Here is a 23197-nt window from a genome sequence, read left to right as displayed (position 1 = left end):
ATTTCTATCTTCATTTTGAAGGCTACCAACCTCACACAGCAATAGGAAATGCTGTACCACTCATGATTCCTGGCAACTAGTGTCAAAGGTACAGCACCCTATACCAAACAACGTTGACATGTTAAATAACAACAGAAAACGTTGGAAAAACTCAGCAGGCCAGGGCAGCATCCGTGGAGAGAGAAACAGAGTTAACGTTTCAGGTCGATGACCTTTCGTCTGACGAAGGGTCTTCGACCTGAAACATTGACTCTGTTTCTCTCTCCACGGATGCTGCCTGACCTGCTGAGTTCTTCCCGCGTTTTCTGTTGTCATTTCGGATTTCCAGCATCCGCAGTATTTTGCTATCGAACGTTGAAATGTTGATAGATTGGTTTTAGGTTGAAAAAAACATAGGTGAAGACCATAAGTTCCTGGTACATGGCATGCCACCATGGTTAAACATGGTAGGAAAGAAGGCAAGATTGGGTTTGAAAGGCTTTAGATTGGGGGGCAGGGGGAAGTAAATACTTCCTTAGTTTTGAGATCTTTCCTTCTTCTTGGATCTGGGTGGCTAGGTAGTATTTATTACTCTTCCCCAGTTGTCCTAAGGGCATTAAGAGTAAGCCACATGACGTGGGACCACAGTCACATGTATTCACATAGGTTGCCTTCTTTGAGGGATATTAGTGAACCAGTTAGGATTTTACAACCATCCAGCAGCTTTTCTTTTTCCTGGTACCCGATGACCAGATTTATTGAATTCAATGTCACAACTTGCCATGGTTGGATTTGAATGCATGTCTTATACATTGCCAGGACAGTACCATAACCACTAGACTATTGTACCCATCTATAGTTAGAGTAGGAGGCTATTATAATCTTGATTTCAACATGATGAGGATATGGGGAAAAGGGAATAGATGTAGAATGGCATACTTAGAGGATAAGAGGAATGAGAAAGGAATGGTTGGAGCTTTGGGACAAAGTCTTGCCCAAGGAGAAAATAGGAGGATTACCTACCCCAAAATAATTTGTTTTACAATAGATACTAAAAGCAAAAAGAAAGAAAGAATTGCATTTATATAGCGCTTTTCATGACTTCAGGTCATCCCAAAGCATTTTACCGCCAATGAAGTACATTTGAAGTGTAGTCACTGATGTAATGTAGGAAACACGGCAGCAAATTTTGCACACAGCAAGGTCCCGCAAACACAATGCGATAATCTGTTTTAGTGATGTTGGTTAAGGGATAAATGTTAGCCAGGACACCGGGGAAAACTCCCCTGCTCGTCTTTGAAATAGTGCAATGGGATGGTTTACTTCAACCTGAAAGACGGCACCTCCAACAGTGCGCACTCCCTCAGTACTGCAATGAAGTGTCAGTGTAGATTTTGTGCTCAAGTCTCTGGAGTGGGACTTGAACCCACAACCTTCTGACTCAGAGTACATAAGAACATAAGAAATAGGAGCAGGAGTAGGCCATTTGGCCCTTCAAGCCTGCTCCGCCATTCAATAAGATCATGGCTTATCTTCTACCTCATCACCATTTTCCTGCATTATCCCCATATCCCTTGATTCCCTTAATATTCAAAAATCTATCGATCTCTGTCTTGAATATATACAATGACTGAGCCTCCACAGCCATCTGGGTAGAGAATTCCAAAGATTCACCATCCTCTGAGTGAAGAAATTTCTCCTCGTCTCAGTCCTAAATTGCCGACCCCTTATTCTGAGACTGTGACCCCGGTTCTAGACTCCCTAACCAGGTGAAACATCTTCCCTGCAACTACCCTGTCAAGCCCTGTAAGAATTTTGTATGTTTCAATGAGATCACCTCTCATTCTTCTAAACTCCAGAGAATATAGGCCTAGTCTACTCAATCTGTTCTCATAGGACAACCAGTCTGGTGAACCTTTGTTGCACTCCCTCTAAGGCAAGTACTGTATATCCTTCCTTAGGTAAGGAGACCAACACTGTACACAATACTCCAGGTGTGGTCTCACCAGGGCCCTTTATAATTGCAGTAAGACATCTTGGCCTAGAAATTCATTGTAGCCACTTTTGGGGCGGTAAAGTCGGGCGGCCGCTAAAGTTTGCGCCCGCCGCCAAATCGAGGCCACTTCTCCGATATTCATTAGCTTCGCCCTAAGAGTTTGCTCGAGCGCTAAAACTGGCGCTGGACGCCTCTCTTTAGGCGCTAAGCCGGAGGTGCTGAGCGAGAGCGCCCAGGCCGGGCGCAGCGCAGGTGCGGCCATCTCGTGATTGACAGCAGACACCCTGGCGCCGGCCAGCTCTTAAGGGGGAAGGGTCGACTTTGTCTGCTGCCACGCCCTGGATAGTGGAGCCCTCCAGCTAGGCCTGAACACTGCTGCTGGACCCAAATAGCGCCTGAAGCCATGCAGAGGGCCCGTGAACGAGCGCAGCGCTTCTCAGAGCGTGATCTGAGTGTGCTGGTTGGTGGTGTGGAGAAGAGGCGCCATATTTTGTACCCGGACAATGGCAGGAAGGCGCTGGTCCGCGCCTACCGGAGAGCCTGGAGGCATGTCGCCAGCAAGGTGTCAGCCAACAGCGAGGTCTCCAGGACCGGTGTCCAATGCCGCAAAAAGTTTAATGACCTCACGCGGATTGTCAGGGTGAGTACCCTTTCCAGTGACCTCCTCATCCTTGCATGTGCACCTCACATTATGGGCAAAGGGACCTGAAAGCCCTAATGGCCAGCCCTCATCCAGCAGCTATGGGACAGGCATGAACATCAATTGCACATTCTGCACTTAACACACTGGCCAAGCTATTCCACCATGGGAGGCAGTGCACACAAGATCAGGGCGACACACTGGCCAAGCTATTCCACCATGGGAGGCAGTGCACACAAGATCAGGGCGACACACTGGCCAGGCTATTCCACCATGGGAGGCAGTGCACACAAGATCAGGGCGACACACTGTACTTAGAGGCCGTCCTTTCTCTTGCAGGCCAAGCTGGCCAATAACAAGAAGAGCCGGACTGCGACCGGGGGAGGCCGACCCCAGATCCAGCCGCTCACCGAGCTGCAACATCGCGTGGAGCGCATCATGGGTGGCTGGGTGATTGGCCCCGTTGCATGTGGAGATGCCGACCCTGTTCTGGGCACCAATGGTAAGGACATCAACGTTTGGACCTCTCTCGTCCCACTTGCGCATCAGATCTACATCCTTTGTCACTGTCCGACCAATGCGCTGAATGCCACCACTCATGCATCCCTCGCTGACGCCCTCTCCTCACTCTAAAGCTACTCTTGTGCCTTCCTGCTTTCAGATGGTGAGGAGGAGGTCCCTGAACTTGCCAGTGACAGCCCCTCAGAAGAGGAGGAGGAGGAGGAGCAAGAGGAAGGCGGCCCATCAGGGGAACCTTCAGCCGTGGCAACCCATGCCAATGTAGGGGACACGTCTTCCCTGGAGGGGAGCGTCGCGGAAGTGTCGGAGGGGAGGGGAGCTCATGGGACCTGCGGCCTGCAGAAACGCGGGAGGGGGGTGCCAGCTTGGCGGCCTTCTCCCCAGAGGGGGGAAGGGTCGGAGGGGAGTCCAATTGCTGGGCCCAGCGGCGTCCAGCAACGCAGGAAGGGTCGGCCAGCTCGCGGCCTTCTCCCCAGAGGGAGAGTCCGGCCTCCAGTCCGGAGATGGTCTTCGCCGAGGAGATGGAACGCCTCGAGGACTTGTCCGCGGACTCGGAGCGCCGGCACACGGAGCTCATGGGGGTAGTGGCACGGTTGCCTGAGGCCATCGAGTCCCTCTCTCGGAGTGTCACCGACGTCGGGGCCTCACAGGCCATCAGTTTGGCGGAATTCAGGGCAGAGCAGGCAGCGAGTCGGGCGGCATTCGGGGCAGATCAGGCAGCGAGTCGGGCGGCATTCGGGGCAGCTCAGGCAGCGAGTGGGCAGCTGATCAGTGGTGCCGTGCAGTCACTGGGTGCTCTGATGAGGTCACTGAACAGGTCAACACGGGCACTCACTGCTGCCACACTCGCTGTGTCAGCCAGGCATCGCCAGGGCACCCGGCGCACTGCAGCAGCACAGCGGTCTGTCCCTCGGCAGATTGGTGCGCATGCTGCAGTGCTGGCCCGGGCGAGTGCCAGTGTCTCAGGCGACCAGCGAGCGCCTGCCATCCGCCAGCTTGCCCCCATTCCTCCAGCCGCCACTGCCACTCCCCCAGTGGAGCTGCCAGGAGCTGCTGCAGCGACTGATGCTGGCCAGCCACAGCTGCAGCATTCAACAGCCGCCCGCTCGACGGCCAGACCTCGACTAGGCCGACCCCCAAGGGCATCTGCCGTCACGACATGTGCCCCTCTGGAGCCTGCCCCCAGCCTTGCAGCAGCCAATGGCCTTACTTTGAGGAGGAGCAGCAGGGCGGGCAGGGGCCACACAAAGATGGCCAAGGCATCGCCCTAGCGGGCCAAAAAGTCGAATGTGTGGCCAGTTGTGTTTGTTTTTTGAGGCTGAGAATTGGATGTTTGTTTTTTGAGGCCGAGAATTGGATGTTTGTTTTTTGAAGGCCGAGGATGTGATGTTTGTATTTTACGAAGGCCGAGGATGACGGCCATTTTAGTTGCACTGTTTTGTTAATCCTCTCCAGGTTGTGGGAGCGAGTAATGTGTTTGAGTGTTTTTTGGGGGTTTCGTCTATTTTTGGTTTTCATGTGGGAAGGGCCCTGAGTTTGTACAATAAAGCATTTTATTTATTAACATTGTCCATGTTTGATCTTTGAAGTGTTTGTTGCCTTAACCGGCTGAGGGCTTGCGGAGCGGCTGCAATCATGTTCTTTCATTGGCACAAGCCATTCCCTGACAGGGGGCCTAGAAGTGACGTTCAATAAGCCGCCGACGGGCGGCCCTTGGACCTTGTGCCTCCCTCCTGGGCTGGTACTCCTCGTCCTCCTCCTCCTCATGCTCCTCCTGCTCCTCCTCCTGAGGTGGGGGTCCAACGTGAGGTGGCAGTGCCTGAGTCCTGCGGATAGCCAGGTTGTGCAGCATGCAGCAAACGACGACGAATTGGGAGACTCGCTCCTGCGAATACTGGAGGGCTCCCCCGGAGCGATCGAGACAGCGGAACCGTTGCTTGAGGACGCCGATTGTTTGTTCTATGATGTTCCTAGTCGCTTGATGGCTCTCGTTGTATGCCTCTTCAGCAGGGGTCGTGGGCGCGCGGAGCGGGGTCATGAGCCAGGTACACAAAAGATAGCCTTTGTCCCCGATAAGCCATCCTCTTGGGGGAGGCTGTGCCTGGAACATGTCAGCCACAGTTGTCTGTCGCAGGATAAAGGCATCGTGGCTGCTGCCTGGAAAGCGGGCATTGACAGCTAGGATGCGCTGCCTGTGGTCACACACCAGCTGTACGTTGAGGGAATGGTAGCCCTTCCGGTTGCGGTAATCCTCGGCATGCTCCAGAGGTGCCCGCAAAGCCACATGCGTGCAGTCAATGGCGCCCTGCACCATGGGGAAGCCCGCTATTCTTGCAAATCCCACTGCACGCTGCTGCTGCTTGTCCAGGGTCATGGTGAAGGAGATGAATTGATGTCTCCTTCTAAAAAGGGCTTCGGTCACCTGGCGGACGCAGCAATGCATGGCGAACTGGGAGATGTTAGCGATGTCCCCAGCAGCGGATTGGAAGGAGCCGGTGGCATAGAAGTTGAGAGCCACCGTCACCTTCACTGCCACCGACAGAGACATCCTGCGCATCAGCTGTGGCTGCAGATCTCTGTGAAGCAGCTGGCAGATGTCTGCAACCACCTCCCTTCTGAATCGCAGCCTCCTAACACACATCGCGGCAGACATGGTCAGATAGGAGGACTGCTGGCGGTATACCCTGGGTGGGTAAGGCCTCAGTTGGTGACGCCTGTTGCCCCCTCTGCATCTAGCCAGGGCTGCCACTCTCTCACGGCGTCTGTAAGCCCTTCTGGCATAAGGCTGAAAGTCAGCGTTGGCACCCAATGCAGCCCCCATTATATGCTGGCAAACAGTGAGCTCTCAATGAAGGCAAAGATAATTGCTAAGCTCTGGCCTGAGCCAAAAATACCTGTCCTAGTGTTGGTCCAAACCAGTAAGCTCTCCTCCTTGGTCTCTCTCCAAAAAACCGTTGCACAAGAGTGAATGCTGCAAAATGGCTGGCCTTTATAGTGCAGGGTAAGTGCCCTTTAATTAGCGCTCCCCGCGGCCCGCCTCGGCTGTGTACCATTCCACTTCACAGTCGTTAGGGCTGCCCGGCGCACAATGGCCCGGCGCGAGTGAAGTTCCGGTTCGGGGCGCACAAAGGGCGTTGCACTAGTAAATGACGTCATGATCTGCGCGCGCAGCAGGGCGCGCGCTAAGACTTTGCGCCGGCGCTAAATGTGTACTGAAGTTGGGGCGAGGCGCAGATCGCGCTGCGCCCGGGCGCTAAGCGCCTAGCGCTCGAGATCTACTCCTCCTAAGGCGCTAACGGCTGGCGCGCCCAACTGAATTTCTAGGCCCTTTACTCTTATACTCAAATCCTCTTGTAATAAAGGTCAACATACCATTTGCTTTCCTAATTGCTTGCTGTAACTTCATGTTAACTTTCAGTGATTTGTGTACAAGGACACCCAGGTCCCTCTGAACACCAACATTTCCCAATCTCTCACCATTTAAAAAATACTCTATTTTCCCTACCAAAGTGGATAACTTTACATTTCTACACATTATATTCCATTTGCCATGTTCTTGCCCACTCACTTAGTCTGTCTATATCCCCTTGAAGCCTCTTTGCATCCTCCTCACAACTTACATTCCCACCCAGCCTTGTATCATCAGCAAATTTGGATATATTACATTTGGTCCCCTCATCCAAATCATTGATGTAGATTATGAATAGCTGCGGCCTAAGCACTGATCCTTGTGGTACACCACTAGTTACGGCCTGCCAACCTGAAAATGACCCGTTTATTCCTATTCTCTGTTTTCTGTCCGTTAACCAATCCTCAATCCATGCTAATATATTACCCCCAATCCCATGAGCCCTAATTTTGTTTAATAATCTCTTGTGTGGCATCTTATCGAATGCCTTCTGAAAATCCAAATACACCACATCCACTGGTTCCCCCTTATCTATTCTGCTAGTTACAACCTCAAAAAACTCGAACAGATTCGTCAAACATGATTTCCCTTTCATAAATCCGTGTTGACTGCCCAATCCAATTATTATTTTCTAAGTGCCCTGTTACCACGTCCTTAATAATAGATTCTAGCATTTTCCAGACTACTGATGTCAGGCGAGAGTGCTACCCACAAAGCCATGGCTGACACTATTCCCTCTGTGATATGAACTTAAGTAAAACCAGTATCACTGTTGCTGAAATCAGAATGGCACTTCAGCTCATGCCGGGACGTCCAATTGTAGATGCCTGCTGTCTATCACTACATGCCGTGAGCAAAAAGTGTATTTACAAAATGGAATAAAACGGCCTCCACAATTTTCTATTATAAAAAGGCATATGGGATACTTGCCTTCATTAGCCGAGGCATAGAATATAAGAGCAAGGAGGTTATGATGGAGCTGTATAAAACACTGGTTAGGCCACAGCTGGAATACTGTGTGCAGTTCTGGTCGCCACACTACAGGAAAGATGTGATCGCGTTAGAGAGGGTGCAGAGGAGGTTCACCAGGATGTTACCAGGGCTGGAGCGCTTCAGCTATGAAGAGAGACTGGGCAGATTGGGTTTGTTTTCCTTGGAGCAGAGGAGGCTGAGGGGGGACATGATTGAGGTGTACAAAATTGTGAGGGGCATAGATAGGATGGATGCTGAGGAGCTTTTCCCCTTAGTAGAGGGGTCAATAACTAGGGGGCATAGATTCAAGGTAAAGGGAGGGAGGTTTAGAGGGGATTTGAGAAAGAACTTTTTCACCCAGAGGGTGGTTGGAGTCTGGAACTCACTGCTTGAAAGGGTTGTGGAGGCAGAAACCCTCACAACATTTAAGAAGCATTTGGATGAGCATTTGAAATGCCATAGCATACAAGGCTACGGGCCAAATGCTGGAATATGGGATTAGATTAGACAGGGCTTGATGGCCGGCATGGACACGATGGGCCGAAGGGCCTCTATCTGTGCTGTATTACTCTATGACTCTATGACTCTATAACATAGACTGGGGATGTATCGAGGATACAATAGAGCCAGCGTTCAGATTATACTGTAAAACTGCTTGATGTTCACTTATATGTCCTGCAAAAGCTATGCATTGAACTTATTTCTCAGTAACTGACCTGTCGTGATTACATTACAATTATTAATCCTTCAGGGCAGATGTAATTGCATTTTAATTACACAGGGGCCACTGGCATCGACCATGGCAGCTGCTACTGTCAAAGAATAAAACAATCCCACGGCATACCTCATCAGGGTTAAATAGATGGGCTCCCGGATGACTCAAAAAATAAAAGTACTGAATCATACCGAGCAGAACAGTGCCAGGCTAAACCTGGGGTCTGTTGTGGGTTAGCTGGTCTCACCTTGGACAGTGAGTGTCCGCAGGCTAGGAAAGGAAAGAAATTAAGCCCAATGTTCCTGCTTCTGTCACTATCCAGTTGCCTCAACTGAAAGATGCCCACGTGAATGTCAGGTGAGGACCACATCAAGCTTAGCGGTGACCCCAACACTCTCCCCTCCCCGGCACGGTAGAATCAAAGAATGAATCACAGAAAGAAGTCATTTGACACACCCGTGTCTGTACCGGTGCTAGCTCTTCAATTGGTGCAATGTACTCTTAACCCATTTTGCCTGTATCTTTTTATATACTTCGGGGGAAAATTCGGTGGCGCCCATTTTAGGGCCCTGAAAAAGTTAGCGCCCCCTCCGCCATAATTTCAGTGGTAGCGCCCCAAGCACGAGGTGGGGCGCTACCGGAAAGCACTCCACCTCCTGCTTGGGGCGCTACTACTGAATTTTACAGCGCTACTTGCAGCAGCGCCATGTAGCACCGCGTCAATTCAGGTCTCCTTCCCCTGATTAAAGGGGAGAGGCCGAGCACAGCGCACACCGGTGCACTGCTGGATCACCGGGGAGCAGGGTGCCGGCAAAAGAGCCCGGCACACAAGAGGAGCGCCGGGCTGAGCGATCGTGGCCGGCACCCCGCATAAAACCGTGAAAGGGGGGCAGGTGCTGGCAGTCGGCCAAAATAAAAATGGCCGCCCGACACCTGCCGTTTAAATAGTGCCGCCGCCGCTGCAAAAACGCCCCCTGATCCTGTCGGACATATTGTTCGGCGATAGGTCAGGAGGCGCAAGGGAAGTTTGCGGCTGGGGAGCGAGCGGGGTGCTGCGCATGGCGATGACATCATCGCCGGTGACGCAGCGGCGCGGGACGCTACCGGCTAACTTCACGCTGAATTTCGCGGGAGGTGGTAGCGGCGCCATGCCCGGGCATTAGGGGATTTGCTAACGAGAGGTGCAAACGACCCAATTTTTCTCCCTTCCTTTTTAAATATCTTCCCGATTCCTCTTGAAATATCGTCCTAGAACATTTTTCACAAGCGACCGTCGAAACTCACTAGATTCACATGAGGAACACCCACTTGGAGACAGTAATGGAGAACAGTGCCCTGAATGAGCTACGGCCTTCAGGGAAAGGAGAGGATGATGGGGGTGGGGGGAAAAAATCGGATGAACATTTGGGTCAGTGAAGCTAAATTCTGCAGTCTCTGACGGGCAGAATATGTTCAGATTAACCCACTGCCAGAACCAGCCCTGCTCCCTGTACAATTTATAGGTGTTGTACCAGTACTGTAGAGCTTAAAGCAACAAGTACAGAAAACATATAACTGATCAGTCTCTGGTTTTATAATCAAATATCTCCCCCAGGGAGCAGCTATGGTGGGTGGCTTTGCGCTGCCATGCCCATGTATGATATGAGCGCATGTGTTGTGTGTTGTGTGTGTGTGTGGGGGGAACGAATCCAGCTCATATGTTTCTGGAATAAAACCGCTTGGAGTGTGCCTGGACATCTCGGCACACTCTGGCGCCCATTCAGACGTTCATTGGCTCAAACAAAGAATCACTGAATTGGCTACAAACCAGTAAAATATTCAGCTTGGAGATGCAGCCACTTAGTAGGCTGACGGCAACATACCTGCTGTCTCTTCCTATCAGTGCATCAATCAAATTTTCTGCTCCAATTACCGTAATGAAAGGGCAGTCTGTGCATCAGGGAACTAAATTATTACATTACTCACTCTTCTATCTAGATAATTATTGTGAATGAAACTCCGTGTTTTCTGCTTCCGTTAGCCCATTGTCTGGAACTCTGAGGCGTGGGTGTGAGGGCTGCCCAGGTGGGCGAAAAATTCACAATGGCAACCATTTTACCAAGGCCTCGGGGGGGGGGGGGCGGCCTGTGATTGGTCCTCTGGGCCCGGGGCTGATTGTCTCCCCCACCTTCCAGCAGCCGCTGTTTACCATCCGTTGTTCAGCATGTTCAGACCGATGTCCGAGTCAGGACGGTGTGTGACTCGGAGGTGACATTGCTCAACTTGCCCTTCTCAGCTGTCGAGATTGCACGGCGGCGGGGGGGGGGGGGCGTTTGGGGGGGGGGGCAGCAAAATAATCTAATCTGCCCCATTTACACTTGTGGGATGTTTCAGCAACAAAACTGAAGATGCGGTTACGTTTAAACAATACCTAGAAGTACATCCCTCAGAGGCAAATGATTATTTCTTTTTATTCGTTTATGGGATGTGGGCGTCACTGGCAAGGCCAGCATTTATTGCCCATCCCTAATTGCCCTTGAGAAGGTGGTGGTGAGCCGCCTTCTTGAACCGCTGCAGTCCGTGTGGTGAAGGTGCTCCCACAGTGCTGCTAGGGGGGGAGTTCCAGGATTTTGACCCAGCGACAATGAAGGAACAGCCAATATACTTCTAAGTCAGGATGGTGTGTGACTTGGAGGGGCACTTGGAGGTGATGGTGCTGCCCTTGTCCTTCTCGGTGGTCGAGGTTGCGGGGTTGGGAGGTTCTGCCGAAGAAGCCTTGGCGAGTTACTGCAGTGCATCTTGTAGATGGTACACACGGCAGCCACGGTGCGCTGGTGGTGGAGGGAGTAAATGTTGAAGGTGGTGGATGGGGTGCCAATCAAGCAGACTGCTTTGTCCTGGATGGTGTCGAGCTTCTTGAGTGTTGTTGGAGCTGCACTTATTCAGGCAAGTGGAAAGTATTCCATCACACTCCTTACTTGTGCTTTGTAGATGGTGGAAAGGCTTTGGGGAGTCAGGAGGTGAGACACTCGCTGCAGAATACCTAGCCTCTGACCTGCTCTTGTTGCCACAGTATTTATGTGGCTGGTCCAGTTAAGTTTCTGGTCAATGGTGACCCCCAGGATGTTGATTGTGGGGGATTCGGCAATGGTAATGCCGTTGAATGTCAAGGGGCGGTGGTTAGACTCTCACTCATTGGTGATAGTCATTACCTGGCACTTCTGTGGCGTGAATGTTACCTGCCACTTATCAGCCCAAGCCTGAACGTCGTCCAGGTCTTGTTGCATGCAGGCATGGGCTGCTTCATTATCTGAGGAGTTGTGAATTGAATGCTGTGAATACCAAAGCCCAGGGATTGAAGCACCTCTTTGCCTTTAAGGTATTTGAAAGCAAGCAAAGCATTCTATTTTCTATTTTAAAACTCCTGCCTCGAACATAGGAACAGGAGGAGGCCATTCAGCCCCTCGAGCCTGTCCCGCCATTCAATGAGATAATGGCTGGTCTGCGATCTAACTCCATTTACCCGCCTTTGGCCCGTGTCCCTTAATACCTTTGGTTAACAAAAAGCTAGTAATCTCCGATTTAAAATTAACGATTGATCCAGCATCAATTGCCGTTTGCGGAAGAGAGTTCTAAACTTCTATCACCCTTTGTGTGTAGAAGTGTTTCCTAATTTCACTCCTGAAAGGTCTGGCTCTAATTTTTAGGCTATGCCTCCCTAGTCCTAGAATCCCCAACCAGCAGAAATAGTTTCTCCCTATCTACCCTATCTGTTCCCCTTAATATCCTGAAAACTTTGATCAGATCACCCCTTAACCCTCTAAATTCTAGGGAAATACAACCCTAGTTTGTGTAACCTCTCCTCGTAACTTAACCCCTTGGAGTCCGGGTATCTTTCTGGTGTAAGAAACAAGAGTACTGGCCGTTACTAGGGGAATAAAGTTCTCACTTGCGTGAAAAAAAAGACTGCTGAGAAAGGCTGAGGTCAAAGATTAGGAAAGATGATGTAACCCCTGTTCACAACTTCCACTTCAACCACTGGCTACTGCAATCTTCCATGTACGCAGCTCAGTCAGTGCTGTGTAGAGCCACAAGCATCCCTTTCACATAAACTTTTTAATATTGTGGGCTGCTGCTAACGACTGAGGGTCGTTATTTCATACAAATCATTTTTTTTTCTTGATCTTCTTGCGTGCGGATAACCAATGCAGTGGATGACCACAGGAGAGCATAGGAACAGGAGGAGGCCCTTCAACCCCTTGAGCCTGTTCCGCCATTCAATGAGATCATGGCCGATCTGTACCTTAACTCCAAATACCCGCCTTGGTTCCGTAACCCTTAATACCCTTGCCGAACAAAAAAACTATCAATCTCAGTTTTGAAATTTTCAATTGACTCCTTAGCCTCAACAGCTTTTTTTGGGGGGGTGGGGGGCGGAGGAGGGAGTTCCAGATTTCCACTACCCTTTGTGTGAAGAAGTGCTTCCGGACTTCACCCCTGAATGACCTAGCTCTAACTTTGAGGTTATGCCGCCCCCACGCCCCACCCCCCCAACCCCCCTCCACCTTGTTCTGGACTTCTCCCACCAGAGGAAATGATTGAAAGCACCCAATGTGACATTCCTGTAGGAAAGCTCACCTCCTCTAGATGCACGATGAAGGTGATGTTCTGTCCGGACTCGGTGGCCAGTCTGCCATTGCTGGTGACAAGGTGCAGACCCCGCGGAGACCTGCTGGAGCACTGATGCTGCTTGGCAGTGTACTGTTCTCTAACACCGTCAGTGCAATTATTGGAGCCAACTTTTCTGTAACTGTATAAAATTAAAAACATTGAATTAAAAAAGTTTTAATATTGCCACTGCTTTGCTGTAGTCTCGTGTACATGGCACAGGTGTGAATGTTTAATTGTGGCGATTGATAGCCTGAATAATGATCTAAAAACATGTCATTCATACAGTATTTGTAGTGGAGGAGAGTTGGACCCCAATCTGGGCATCCAAGGGGAAGCCAGATAAATGCATGAAGGAGAAAGGAATGGAAGGTTATGCTGAGAGGGTTAGATACAGTAGGGTGGGAGGTGACTTGTGTGAAGCCTAAACACCGGCATGGACCAGTTGGGCAGAAGGGCCTGTTTCTGTGCTGCACACTCTTATGTAATTCTACCTGATCCTTTCCTTCCGTATTAGACAACTAAAGTTGGCTGCATGTCAGGAACACTTGGGGATGACATGGAAATCTGTAGTTGACTCCAATGCTAAGAGCTTGGGGTTATAACCCAAGGCATCAATTTGGATTGACCCCACATGCTGGGAAACTGGGGCTGAGTCCATGCTGGGAACTTGACGTTGAATCCATGGTGGAAATTTGAGGTTGACGCCAATGCTGGGAGCTTGGAGTCATAACCCAAGGTAGTAATTTGGATTGACCCCACATGCTGGGAACCTGGGTGGGTGAATCCATGCTGGAAACCTGGGGTCAAACGCTAGTCTCGACTGACTATTTTCCATGGAGGCATTTGCGGTTCTAAACTTGTGGAAAGAAATTGCTTTGTCTCTGAGATAGATGGCAGAGAGAAAAACAGCATCAAAAGGAAATAACTCTCCTTTCAACCAGCAGAGAGCAGCATCAATGGCTTGGTGCCCTTGGATGGTGCCTGGAGGATAACAGTACAGTGACAAGGAAGACAGCAGTGATGGGGATTAAAGAGGAATAATCTAAATGTTCTCTGTACAAAGGCCTATTAGTATTTTTTAGTGCAAGGCATTTAAAATAGTAATAAAGATAAAAGGGCAGCTATCCTTATAAATAATAAGGAGCTAAAATCAATCTAACTGGTCTCATCATAACATGTGCTTATTAATTTCCTGTAAATGTACGGGATCTTTCTAGGAGTATAAGCAATCTGTCTGTATTCTGGTTTCTGTTGTCAACAAATAGGGAATGATATGCTCTTCCTACAGCCTACTCCTGTATTATGGCTAATTTTAATGCATGACCACTTCAATCCCACCCACAGAACTAAGGAACAGGTTTCAGCAAAGTGCTTCAAGCTTAGTAAAGGATTTGCTTTAGTTTCACAGAGTCCCTTCTGTTTCTGAAGTGTGCACACACCATTTTCTGGCTGTGTGACATTCTATAAATGCAGAACACATCCACCCAGTGACCAACTTCATGGTCTCAGCGAAGAGTTTAACGGAATAATTAAAAAAAACAGTATCTAGGTCCGTGCATGAAGAATGGTCACTTGGACGAGGTACTGCAAGGCCATGTGACAGGTGACAATTCTACCGCTGCATTCTTCAGCAGAAGAGATCACTGGAAGCAACAGTGAAAAAATTTCCCTCTACATTTCGATTTCTCCAACTTTCATGCAATTCTCCTTCAATTGGGAGGTGGGGCAACCTCACCCGTGGTCTTTTCTATCCCTAGCTACAGTTACGGCTGATCTGCATTGGCTCAGGGAAGGCATAGTTGGAGTGGGATAACTTTTCCTCTCTCCCGATCCCACCTGAGCTGGAGTACTTTGCAACACAAGGAGATCGGTCGGAAGACTAAGCTGGAATCTGTCGAAGGTCATCTTATGGAAGCTCTGATTTTAAATGCCATTTAAACCCAGCCTCAGGAGCAAGAATGCAAAGCAATACCATTGACCGCTGGACCTAATCAAACGTCAAACAACACGTCGAACTAATGTCGCTACACTTTGGAAGAATGGAGCAGCCTCCAGTCTCCAGTGGAGGTCAGTAATGGCCTTACCTTGATCTCCATAAACATGAATGCAAACGCTTGAAGTGGTCGAACCATTCACAGTCACACGGGCAGGCACAAACACTGAAAGTAAGTAAGTGTCACAGCAGCAGACTCACCCTGTGCTGTTGATGTAGCTCTGCCCCATGCTGCATTCCTTCGCCATAGAAGACGGGTTGTACCAGAAGGCCGGTAGGCACCTCCCATCAGAGTGACGCTCATATCCGTAATCACTGTTCCGTTATGAAAAGCAGATAGAGGGGAACAGGGAGAGGAAAAGTTGTAACACTAAAATGATAATGGTGGAACATCTTCTCAAATATATTTTTCCGAAATCATAGAAACATAGAAACATAGAAGATAGGAGCAGGAGTAGGCCATTCGGCCCCTCGAGCCTGCTCCGCCATTCAATGAGATCATGGCTGGTCATCCAAACTCAGTACCCTGTCCCTGCCTTCTCCCCATATCCCTTGATCCCTTTAGCCTTAAGAAATGTATCCAACTCCTTCTTGAATATATTTAATGAATTGGCCTCCACTGCCTTCTGTGGTAGAGAATTCCACAGGTTCACCACTCTCTGGGTGAAGAAATTCCTCCTCATCTCTGCCTAAATGGCTTACCCCTTATCCTTAGACTGTGACCCCTGGTTCTGGACTCCCCAGCCATCGGGAACATCCTTCCTGCATCCAGTCTATCTAGTCCTGTTAGTATTTTACAAGTTTCAATGAGATGAAACCAGCAACATTATCCTCTAAAACAAAGACGACAGGGCCAACCTTCCTCGGCGGCCACCTACAGTTTCCACACGACAATTTGCGTTTATATAGTGTGCTGCCTTCCTTTAGGAATTTATGTTAGTTTCAAGTTAATTCAGGGGTTTGAGTAATTTGGGTCGATTTCCATTGTGTGCCGCCACCTAGTGGCTATTTGGTACCTAGCAAGTGCAGTAAAGCGCAGTAAAATGCAGTAAAGTAAACTACTGCATAGCACAGACCTGCAGCTCGACACATGGTCTGGCAGTTATTTTCTTGTTACGCTCCGGCCTTGGACACTATTTGTCTGTAAGTACTTGAGAGTGTTATAGATGATTAGTGTACACTATATTTTGCAGAAAATGTTTAGTTTGTAACCTTTCTCTGTTAGCAAACCTGCACAGCCAGCCGTGAAGTGCTCGCTCTCTGTGTCTAGCTGGTTAACTTGTAGCTGTATTTTGATGCACTATGTACTGGGCTAATTTAAAGTGAATGTAAGAGAATGCCTTTCAGTTTGCTAAATGTATATTCACAGTAAGCTGTGTTTCCACGTGTTTTGGTAAGTTACATGCCAAATGTACTGTGTTGCTCAGGCTGACCTAAATTTGTGTATGCATATCAGTTATGTGCTTGTATACTAATGTGTGCTTCCATTTCTGTATTGTATTTCAGTTTCACAATAAGAATCTTTCAGTAAAGTTTACAAAAAAAGTCAAGCCTTGTGATTTTTATGGGAAGATATCAAGTTGTTAGCTACCTGTCTAGCTCTGCATAGGAATGCGCTGCAAGGGCAGAATAGTGAAAAGACAACAGCACAGCGGGCTCAAGCACAAGAAGATACCACTCAGCTACCATGAGTCTACGCTCAGGAAGACAATATACCATAGAGGACGTCGACCAGCCAACCGAGAAGCATGAGCCTCTTCGAGCAAATGATGCCAAGTCACAGTCCTCTAAAGCATCCTCCAGATCATCTCGGCGGTCCAGCAGACTGTCGTCATCGACAGCTTCTGCAGCCGCCAAAGCACATGCCAAGGCAAAAGCTGCCCAGGCTCAATTGTCCTTCGCTGAAAACGAAGCTAGTGTGATGAAGCAGAGAGCCGACCTCGACGCCAGTGTGATGAAGCAGAGAGCTGACCTCGACGCTAGTGTGATGAAGCAGAGAGCTGACCTCGACGCCAGTCTCCACATTCTCCAAAGCCAGAGAGCTGCCGCTGCCGCTGAAGCTGCAGCTTATGAAGAAGGTGAGGAGAATGAAGGCGGGGAGCACAGCCATGAACCATATGTTCCAGAACAGCCCCTCAGTCCAGTGCAACGTACAAGTGAGTATGTCCAACAACACTCCAAATTGTTCTTCAAGGAAACATCCAGGTATCTCGACGCAGAACCAGCTACTCACCACAGTAACAAACAGCCTGTTTTCGGAGACACTGAGCTTAAAAGAGAAGAAACAAGTAAGACTTACCTGCAGAGACCTCCACAGCACTCGGCCAATCCAGCCAAGCAGTCCTCACCCGAGCCACAAGGTGCACAAGACCTCGCTAGGTACCTCATCCGCCGAGAATTGTTAAATTCAGGTCTTCTAGAATTTGATGACCGTCCTGAAAATTATTGGTCATGGAAAGCATCCTTCCTGAGTACCACCAAGGACTTGAATCTGTCAGCCAGAGAAGAACTAGATTTGATGACAAAGTGGCTCGGAGCTGAGTCGTCAGAACAGGCGAGGAGAATTCGCTCAGCGCACGTCCGCAATCCCACAGCAGGCCTCAACCTGGTTTGGAAGACTGTTATGGGACACCAGAAGTCATTGAACACGCACTGCTTAAGAAGATTGAGGACTTTCCGAAGCTAACCAACAAAGATAATGTCGAGCTTCGAGAACTGGGCGACATTCTCCTCGAACTGGAGTGTGCTAAGGGAGAAGGTTACCTGACAGGCCTCTCGTATTTGGATACAGCTCGTGGGGTAAACCCAATAGTGGAAAAGCTCCCCTACAACCTTCAAGAGAAATGGATAGCTAAGGGATCCAAGTACAAGGAGGACTACGGAGTGGCATTTCCCCCCTCTCTCTCTTCTCCAGGTTCGTCCAACAACAGGCAAAGGTGAGGAATGATCCAAGTTTCACTTTCTCCACCTCCAGCAGTTACGCTCCTTCGAGAACAGAGAACAGCACGGTGGCATAGTGGTTAGCACTGTTGCCTCACAGCGCCAGGGACCCGGGTTCGAATCCGGCCTCGGGCGACTGTCTGTGTGGAGTTTGCACATTCTCCCCGTGTTTGCGTGGGTTTTCTCCGGGTGCTCCGGTTTCCTCCCACACTCCAAAGATGTGCGGGTTAGGTTGATTGGCTATGATAAATTGACCCTTAGTGTTAGGGGGATTAAATACGTGGGGTTACAGGGATAGGGTGGGATATGTGTTGGTGTAGGGGTTACGGGGATCGGGTGGGATATGTGTCGGTGCAGGCTCGATGGGCCGAAATGGCCTCTATCTGCACTGTGGGGTTTCTGTGATTCTGTGAAACCCACAAAGTACAGCAACAAAGCCTCTGTGAGCGTGCACAAAACAGATGTTCCAGCTGAACCCTCAGTCAACCAATCCAGTTCTGCTGGGAATAAAGTGGATGACCCAGATCGTCAGTGTCCAATACACAAGAAGCCCCACCCACTCAAAAAGTGTCGAAGCTTTAGAGGCAAGCCTACTGATGAGCGCAAATCATACCTGAAAGAGAATCGCATCTGCTTCAGGTGTTGTGGGTCGACTATGCACATGGCAAAAGACTGCAAGGCGACAATCAAGTGCTTCGAGTGCAACAGTGAAAAACACATCGCAGCCCTGCATCCAGGTCCTCCTCCTTCGACCACCGAGAGTGCTGCGGTTGACAAAGAGGATAGCGGGGAGCAAAGCGAAAGCGCATCTTCTTCAGTCACCTCCAAGTGTACAGAGGTTTGTGGAAATGCAAGCAGCCAACGCTCATGCTCCAAAATCTGCTTGGTTAAAGCATATCCTGCAGGGAGAAAGGAGAAGGCAATCAAGATGTACGCAGTGCTTGATGAGCAAAGTAACAAGTCTCTAGCGAAGACAGAATTCTTCAATCTCTTTGAAGTCAAGGCCAGCGCAGCTCCGTACACGCTAAAAACCTGTTCAGGGACAACAGAGACTACGGGTAGCAGAGTTGGCAACTTCATGATCAAGTCCATGGATGGGAAACTACAGCTTCCCCTCCCCATCTTAATTGAGTGTGACATGATGCCAGATGATAGGATGGAAATTCCCTCCCCAGAGGTCGCACGCCATCAGCCCCACCTACAGCCAGTTGCCAACAAGATTCCAGCTGTGGACCCGGACGCTCCAATCCTCCTGCTCTTGGGAAGAGACATCTTAAGGGTGCACAAGGTGCATGAGCAAATCAACGGGCCCCACAATGCTCCTTATGCGCAGCGGCTTGACCTGGGATGGGTCCTCGTGGGTGGAGTTTGCCTGGGAACAGTCCATAAACCAGCGGATGTCAACGTCTATAAAACAAACGTGTTGCACAACGGTCACACACCCTTTCTCAGCCCATGCCCAAACAGGATCCAGGTAAAGGAAGACTACGATGGCATGACGCAGCATCATAGGTCAACCTCCTCTGCCTGTGAGGAAGAGGCAGGCCTCACTGTGAGCACAGACAGCCTAGGATGCTCAGTGTTTGAAAGGTCCAAGGATGATGACAAGCCAGCACTATCCATGGACGACAAAGCTTTCCTAACCATCAATGCCCTGAGGAGGTTTTTCTCAATCCGTGGTCCAGCCAAACTTCCCTGCTCCGACAGAGGGACTAACTTCGTGGGTGCCTGTAAGGAGTTGGACATCCACATGGACGATGCAGCGGTAAGAAGCTACCTCCAAAAGAAAGGATGCACGTGGGTGTTTAACCCCCCGCATTCATCCCACATGGGCGGTTCATGGGAGAGGCTCATCAGTGTTGCCAGGCGTATTCTGGATGCTATGCTGCTTTGGACGGGACCCACTCGTCTCACACATGACGTCTTGAGCACTCCCATGGCTGAAGTCATGGCGATCATGAATGCAAGACCCCTGGTGCCGGTGTCCACCGACCCAGACATGCCTGCAGTCCTCACCCCAGCGATGCTCCTGACTCAAAAGACGAGTGCTATTTCAGCCCCCTCTGGAAACTTCGACATGGCTGAGCTGCACAAGAAGCAGTGGAAGCAAGTCCAGTGTCTTACAGACACTTTTTGGAAGAGATGGAGAGGAGAGTATTTGTCCACCCTACAGAGCCGTAGGAAATGGGCAGAAGACAAGCCAATTGTCAAAGTGGGACATGTTGTCTTGCTGAAAGACAGCCAAGCACACAGAAATGAATGGCCAGTGGGACTGGTTGTCAAAACTCTGCCGAGCAGAGACAAGAGGGTCCACAAGGTGGAGGTGAAGATTGTCAAGGAGGGGACCGTCAAAGTGTTTCTGAGGCCAGTCTCAGAGATCATAGTCCTCCTTTCTGAAGAAACCTAGAGAAAGGATTCTGAGTATGTTTGCAGCCAAAGGACGTTTTCTTTAGGTTTTATTTTGTATCTGTAGTGGTATAATACCAAGCGGGGAGTGTGTTGCCTTCCTTTAGGAATTTATGTTAGTTTCAAGTTAATTCAGGGGTTTGAGTAATTTGGGTCGATTTCCATTGTGTGCCGCCACCTAGTGGATATTTGGTACCTAGCAAGTGCAGTAAAGTGCAGTAAAGTAAACTACTGCATAGAACAGACCTGCAGCTCGACACATGGTCTGGCAGTTATTTTCTTGTTACGCTCCGGCCTTGGACACTATTTGTCTGTAAATACTTGAGAATGTTATAGATGATTAGTGTACACTATATTTTGCAGAAAATGTTTAGTTTGTAACCTTTCTCTGTTAGCAAACCTGCACAGCCAGCCGTGAAGTGCTCGCTCTCTGTGTCTAGCTGGTTAACTTGTTTTGATGCACTATGTACTGGGCTAATTTAAAGTGAATGTAAGAGAATGCCTTTCAGTTTGCTAAATGTATATTCACAGTAAGCTGTGTTTCCACGTGTTTTGGTAAGTTACATGCCAAATGTACTGTGTTGCTCAGGCTTACCTAAATTTGTGTATGCATATCAGTTATGTGCTTGTATACTAATGTGTGCTTCCATTTCTGTATTGTATTTCAGTTTCACAATAAGAATCTTTCAGTAAAGTTTACAAGAAAAGTCAAGCCTTGTGATTTTTATGGGACGATATCAAATTGTTAGCTACCTGTCTAGCTCTGCATAGGAACGTGCTGCAAGGGCAGAATATATAGTAAAACGTCACAAGGTGTTTCACAGGAGCGATTATCAAACAAAATTCGACACCGAGCCACATAAGGAGATATTAGGACAGGTGAACAAACGCTTGGTCAAAGAGGTAGGCTTTAACAAGCGTCTTAAAAAAAATGAGAGGGGTGGAGAGGTTTAGGGAGGGAATTCCAGAGCTTAGGGCCTCGGCAGCTGAAGGCACGGCCACCAATGGTGGAGCGCAGGAAATCTGATGTGCGCAAGAGGCCAGAAACTGGGGGGAGGGGTGGGGTGCCATGGAGGGATTTGAAAACAAAGAAGCAAATTTTAAAATTGAGGCGTACCTAAAGTACACTGTGTCTATGAAGGGAGCAGTACACCCCAAATTCACTGCTCCACACCAATTTGCACGGCCTGGGTGCTCTCTTGGCACAGCTCAGGCCAGCTCAGCCCCTGGCAGAGGCTGCACTGAGAACGGGGCTGGGGTCGGTGGGGGGGGGGGGGGCAAAGGGACACAGGAGCACGACTATTGCAGGCCACGCCCTGCGAGGATTTAACACTGACACTGGGTGCACAAAATGGAAACTCCTCCATTCTACTGCATCAATGCCCCTCACCTTCAGCAACACAAAATGTGACCAAAACATTTTTTTTTAACAAGTGGAGAATGCAGTTTGAAAAACTGCTGATGCGTTTTGTGATTTTTTTTCTTTACGGTTGGTATTAAGTTTCCCTCCCACACACTGATGGTGTCAATTTGCGTATATAATGCCAGACATTCGTGTCGATTCTTCAAAAAGTTAAAAAAATAAGAATTCTTTTAACCGTGCCAGCTTAAAGAGTCAATTTGTGGAATTGTGTTGAGGTTAAATCAGTCAGTTACATCAGAAGTGTGTAACGCCATCTGCTCAGCTTCCTCAGAGTAAAGATTAACCATTTACCTGAACATGTTGATTAATCAACGTCACACTCAATGACCAACCAAGGGCATTGTTTAAAGCAGTGAGTAGATATCCTAAAATCCTGGAGCTCATTATGATGGCATTTGAATGTCAAAATGTAAGATTTCACGAATGGGGATAGGAAGAGTGCGTAAAAGAGGAAGAGAGCGAGAGAAACACATTGGGGGTGATTTTGCCAATGGGGAGGTTTTGGAGGCGGGACTCCCACTTGTTGGGTTTTAGTCCCGCCTCCAACAACTTCTGGCCAACCCACGCTATTTTCCCTTGATTGACCTTGTTAAGCCCGCCCAGCGGGCTTAGCAGGCCAATTAAGGGAAAGCCGGTTGCAGAGAACGTCAACGTATGACGTTTCATCTGTCAAAAATTTTTGACCGATGAACTGTCATCGTTTGACAGCTCTGTGAAGCTGTCAAACACTGACATTCTCTGTAGTTTGCTGAGGTCTTGAATTCAAGACCTCATCAAACCTTTTTCTTTTGCAGAAATTAGATGGTTGTTGCATTGGAGAATGCAACGGCCATCTGTCATCTCTACCGCGGAGGTGCGAGACTCTCCGCATACCCACCGACTGAAACCTGCAGGAAGAAACAAAGATAATTACACTTTTTCTAACACTTTGCACTTACCTCAGATGCTCACCTCTCCACACTTGCACCCATCACTTACCTTCACAACGCACTTTTGCACCCCTCCGACCCCTGCAGACCCACTCCTCGCCTTGGTGACCCTGACAGGGTTCAGAGCCTTCGGGAAGCCCGCACTTGTGTGGGAAAAATGGTGATAAGCCTATTTTCTGCCTGTTAACTACCTGTTAACAGGCAGTTAAGTGGCTGTAATCCCCTTCCCACCTTCAAGGAGACGGGACCTGGTGTGTGACGGCTACCCGCCTCCTGGCAAGATGGCCCGGAGGTGGGTTGGGGTGGGTTGGGCACCCGCCCCCAAATTCTGCCATTTTCCTGACAGTCCTGCCTCCATAGCCGCCTCCCCAGGGCTGGCAAGATCGCGCCCAGAACCTCTGAATAATTGCCACATATCAGTTACTACAGCAGCCAAATACTGCGGATGCTGGAAATCTGAACTAAAAACAGAAAATGCTGGAAATGCTCAGCAGGTCAGTCAGCATCTGTGAATTAACGTTTCAGGTCGATGACCCTTCGTCAGAACCTCAGTCACTTGCTGTTTGACTTTCCTGACTATCGTTTCCTGGAATGTCGCTCGACATCTTACTGATTTATAGTTGAAC

At 49.2% G+C, this 23197-nt stretch overlaps 1 protein-coding gene across 1 annotated transcript in view; it reads right to left on the bottom strand.

Moving 5' to 3' along the window:
* LOC147113360 (VPS10 domain-containing receptor SorCS1-like) overlaps window positions 1–23197 on the bottom strand; it is a 1462440-nt gene that overhangs the window by 62839 nt on the left and 1376404 nt on the right. Inside the window, exons 17-18 of the mRNA XM_085996119.1 lie at window positions 15075–15188; window positions 12848–13019 (exon numbers count right to left, since the gene is read on the bottom strand). Of these exons, the coding sequence (XP_085852245.1) occupies window positions 12848–13019; window positions 15075–15188 (286 nt within the window). The remainder of the gene's footprint in view (window positions 1–12847; window positions 13020–15074; window positions 15189–23197) is intronic.

The sequence above is a fragment of the Somniosus microcephalus genome, chromosome 8, assembly GCF_052327205.1.
Source record: "Somniosus microcephalus isolate GS21.2 chromosome 8, FLI_Smic_1.0, whole genome shotgun sequence".
Lineage (NCBI taxonomy): Eukaryota > Metazoa > Chordata > Chondrichthyes > Squaliformes > Somniosidae > Somniosus > Somniosus microcephalus.
Note: the sequence above shows the minus strand (reverse complement) of the source record. Positions and strands in the feature narration are given on the sequence as shown.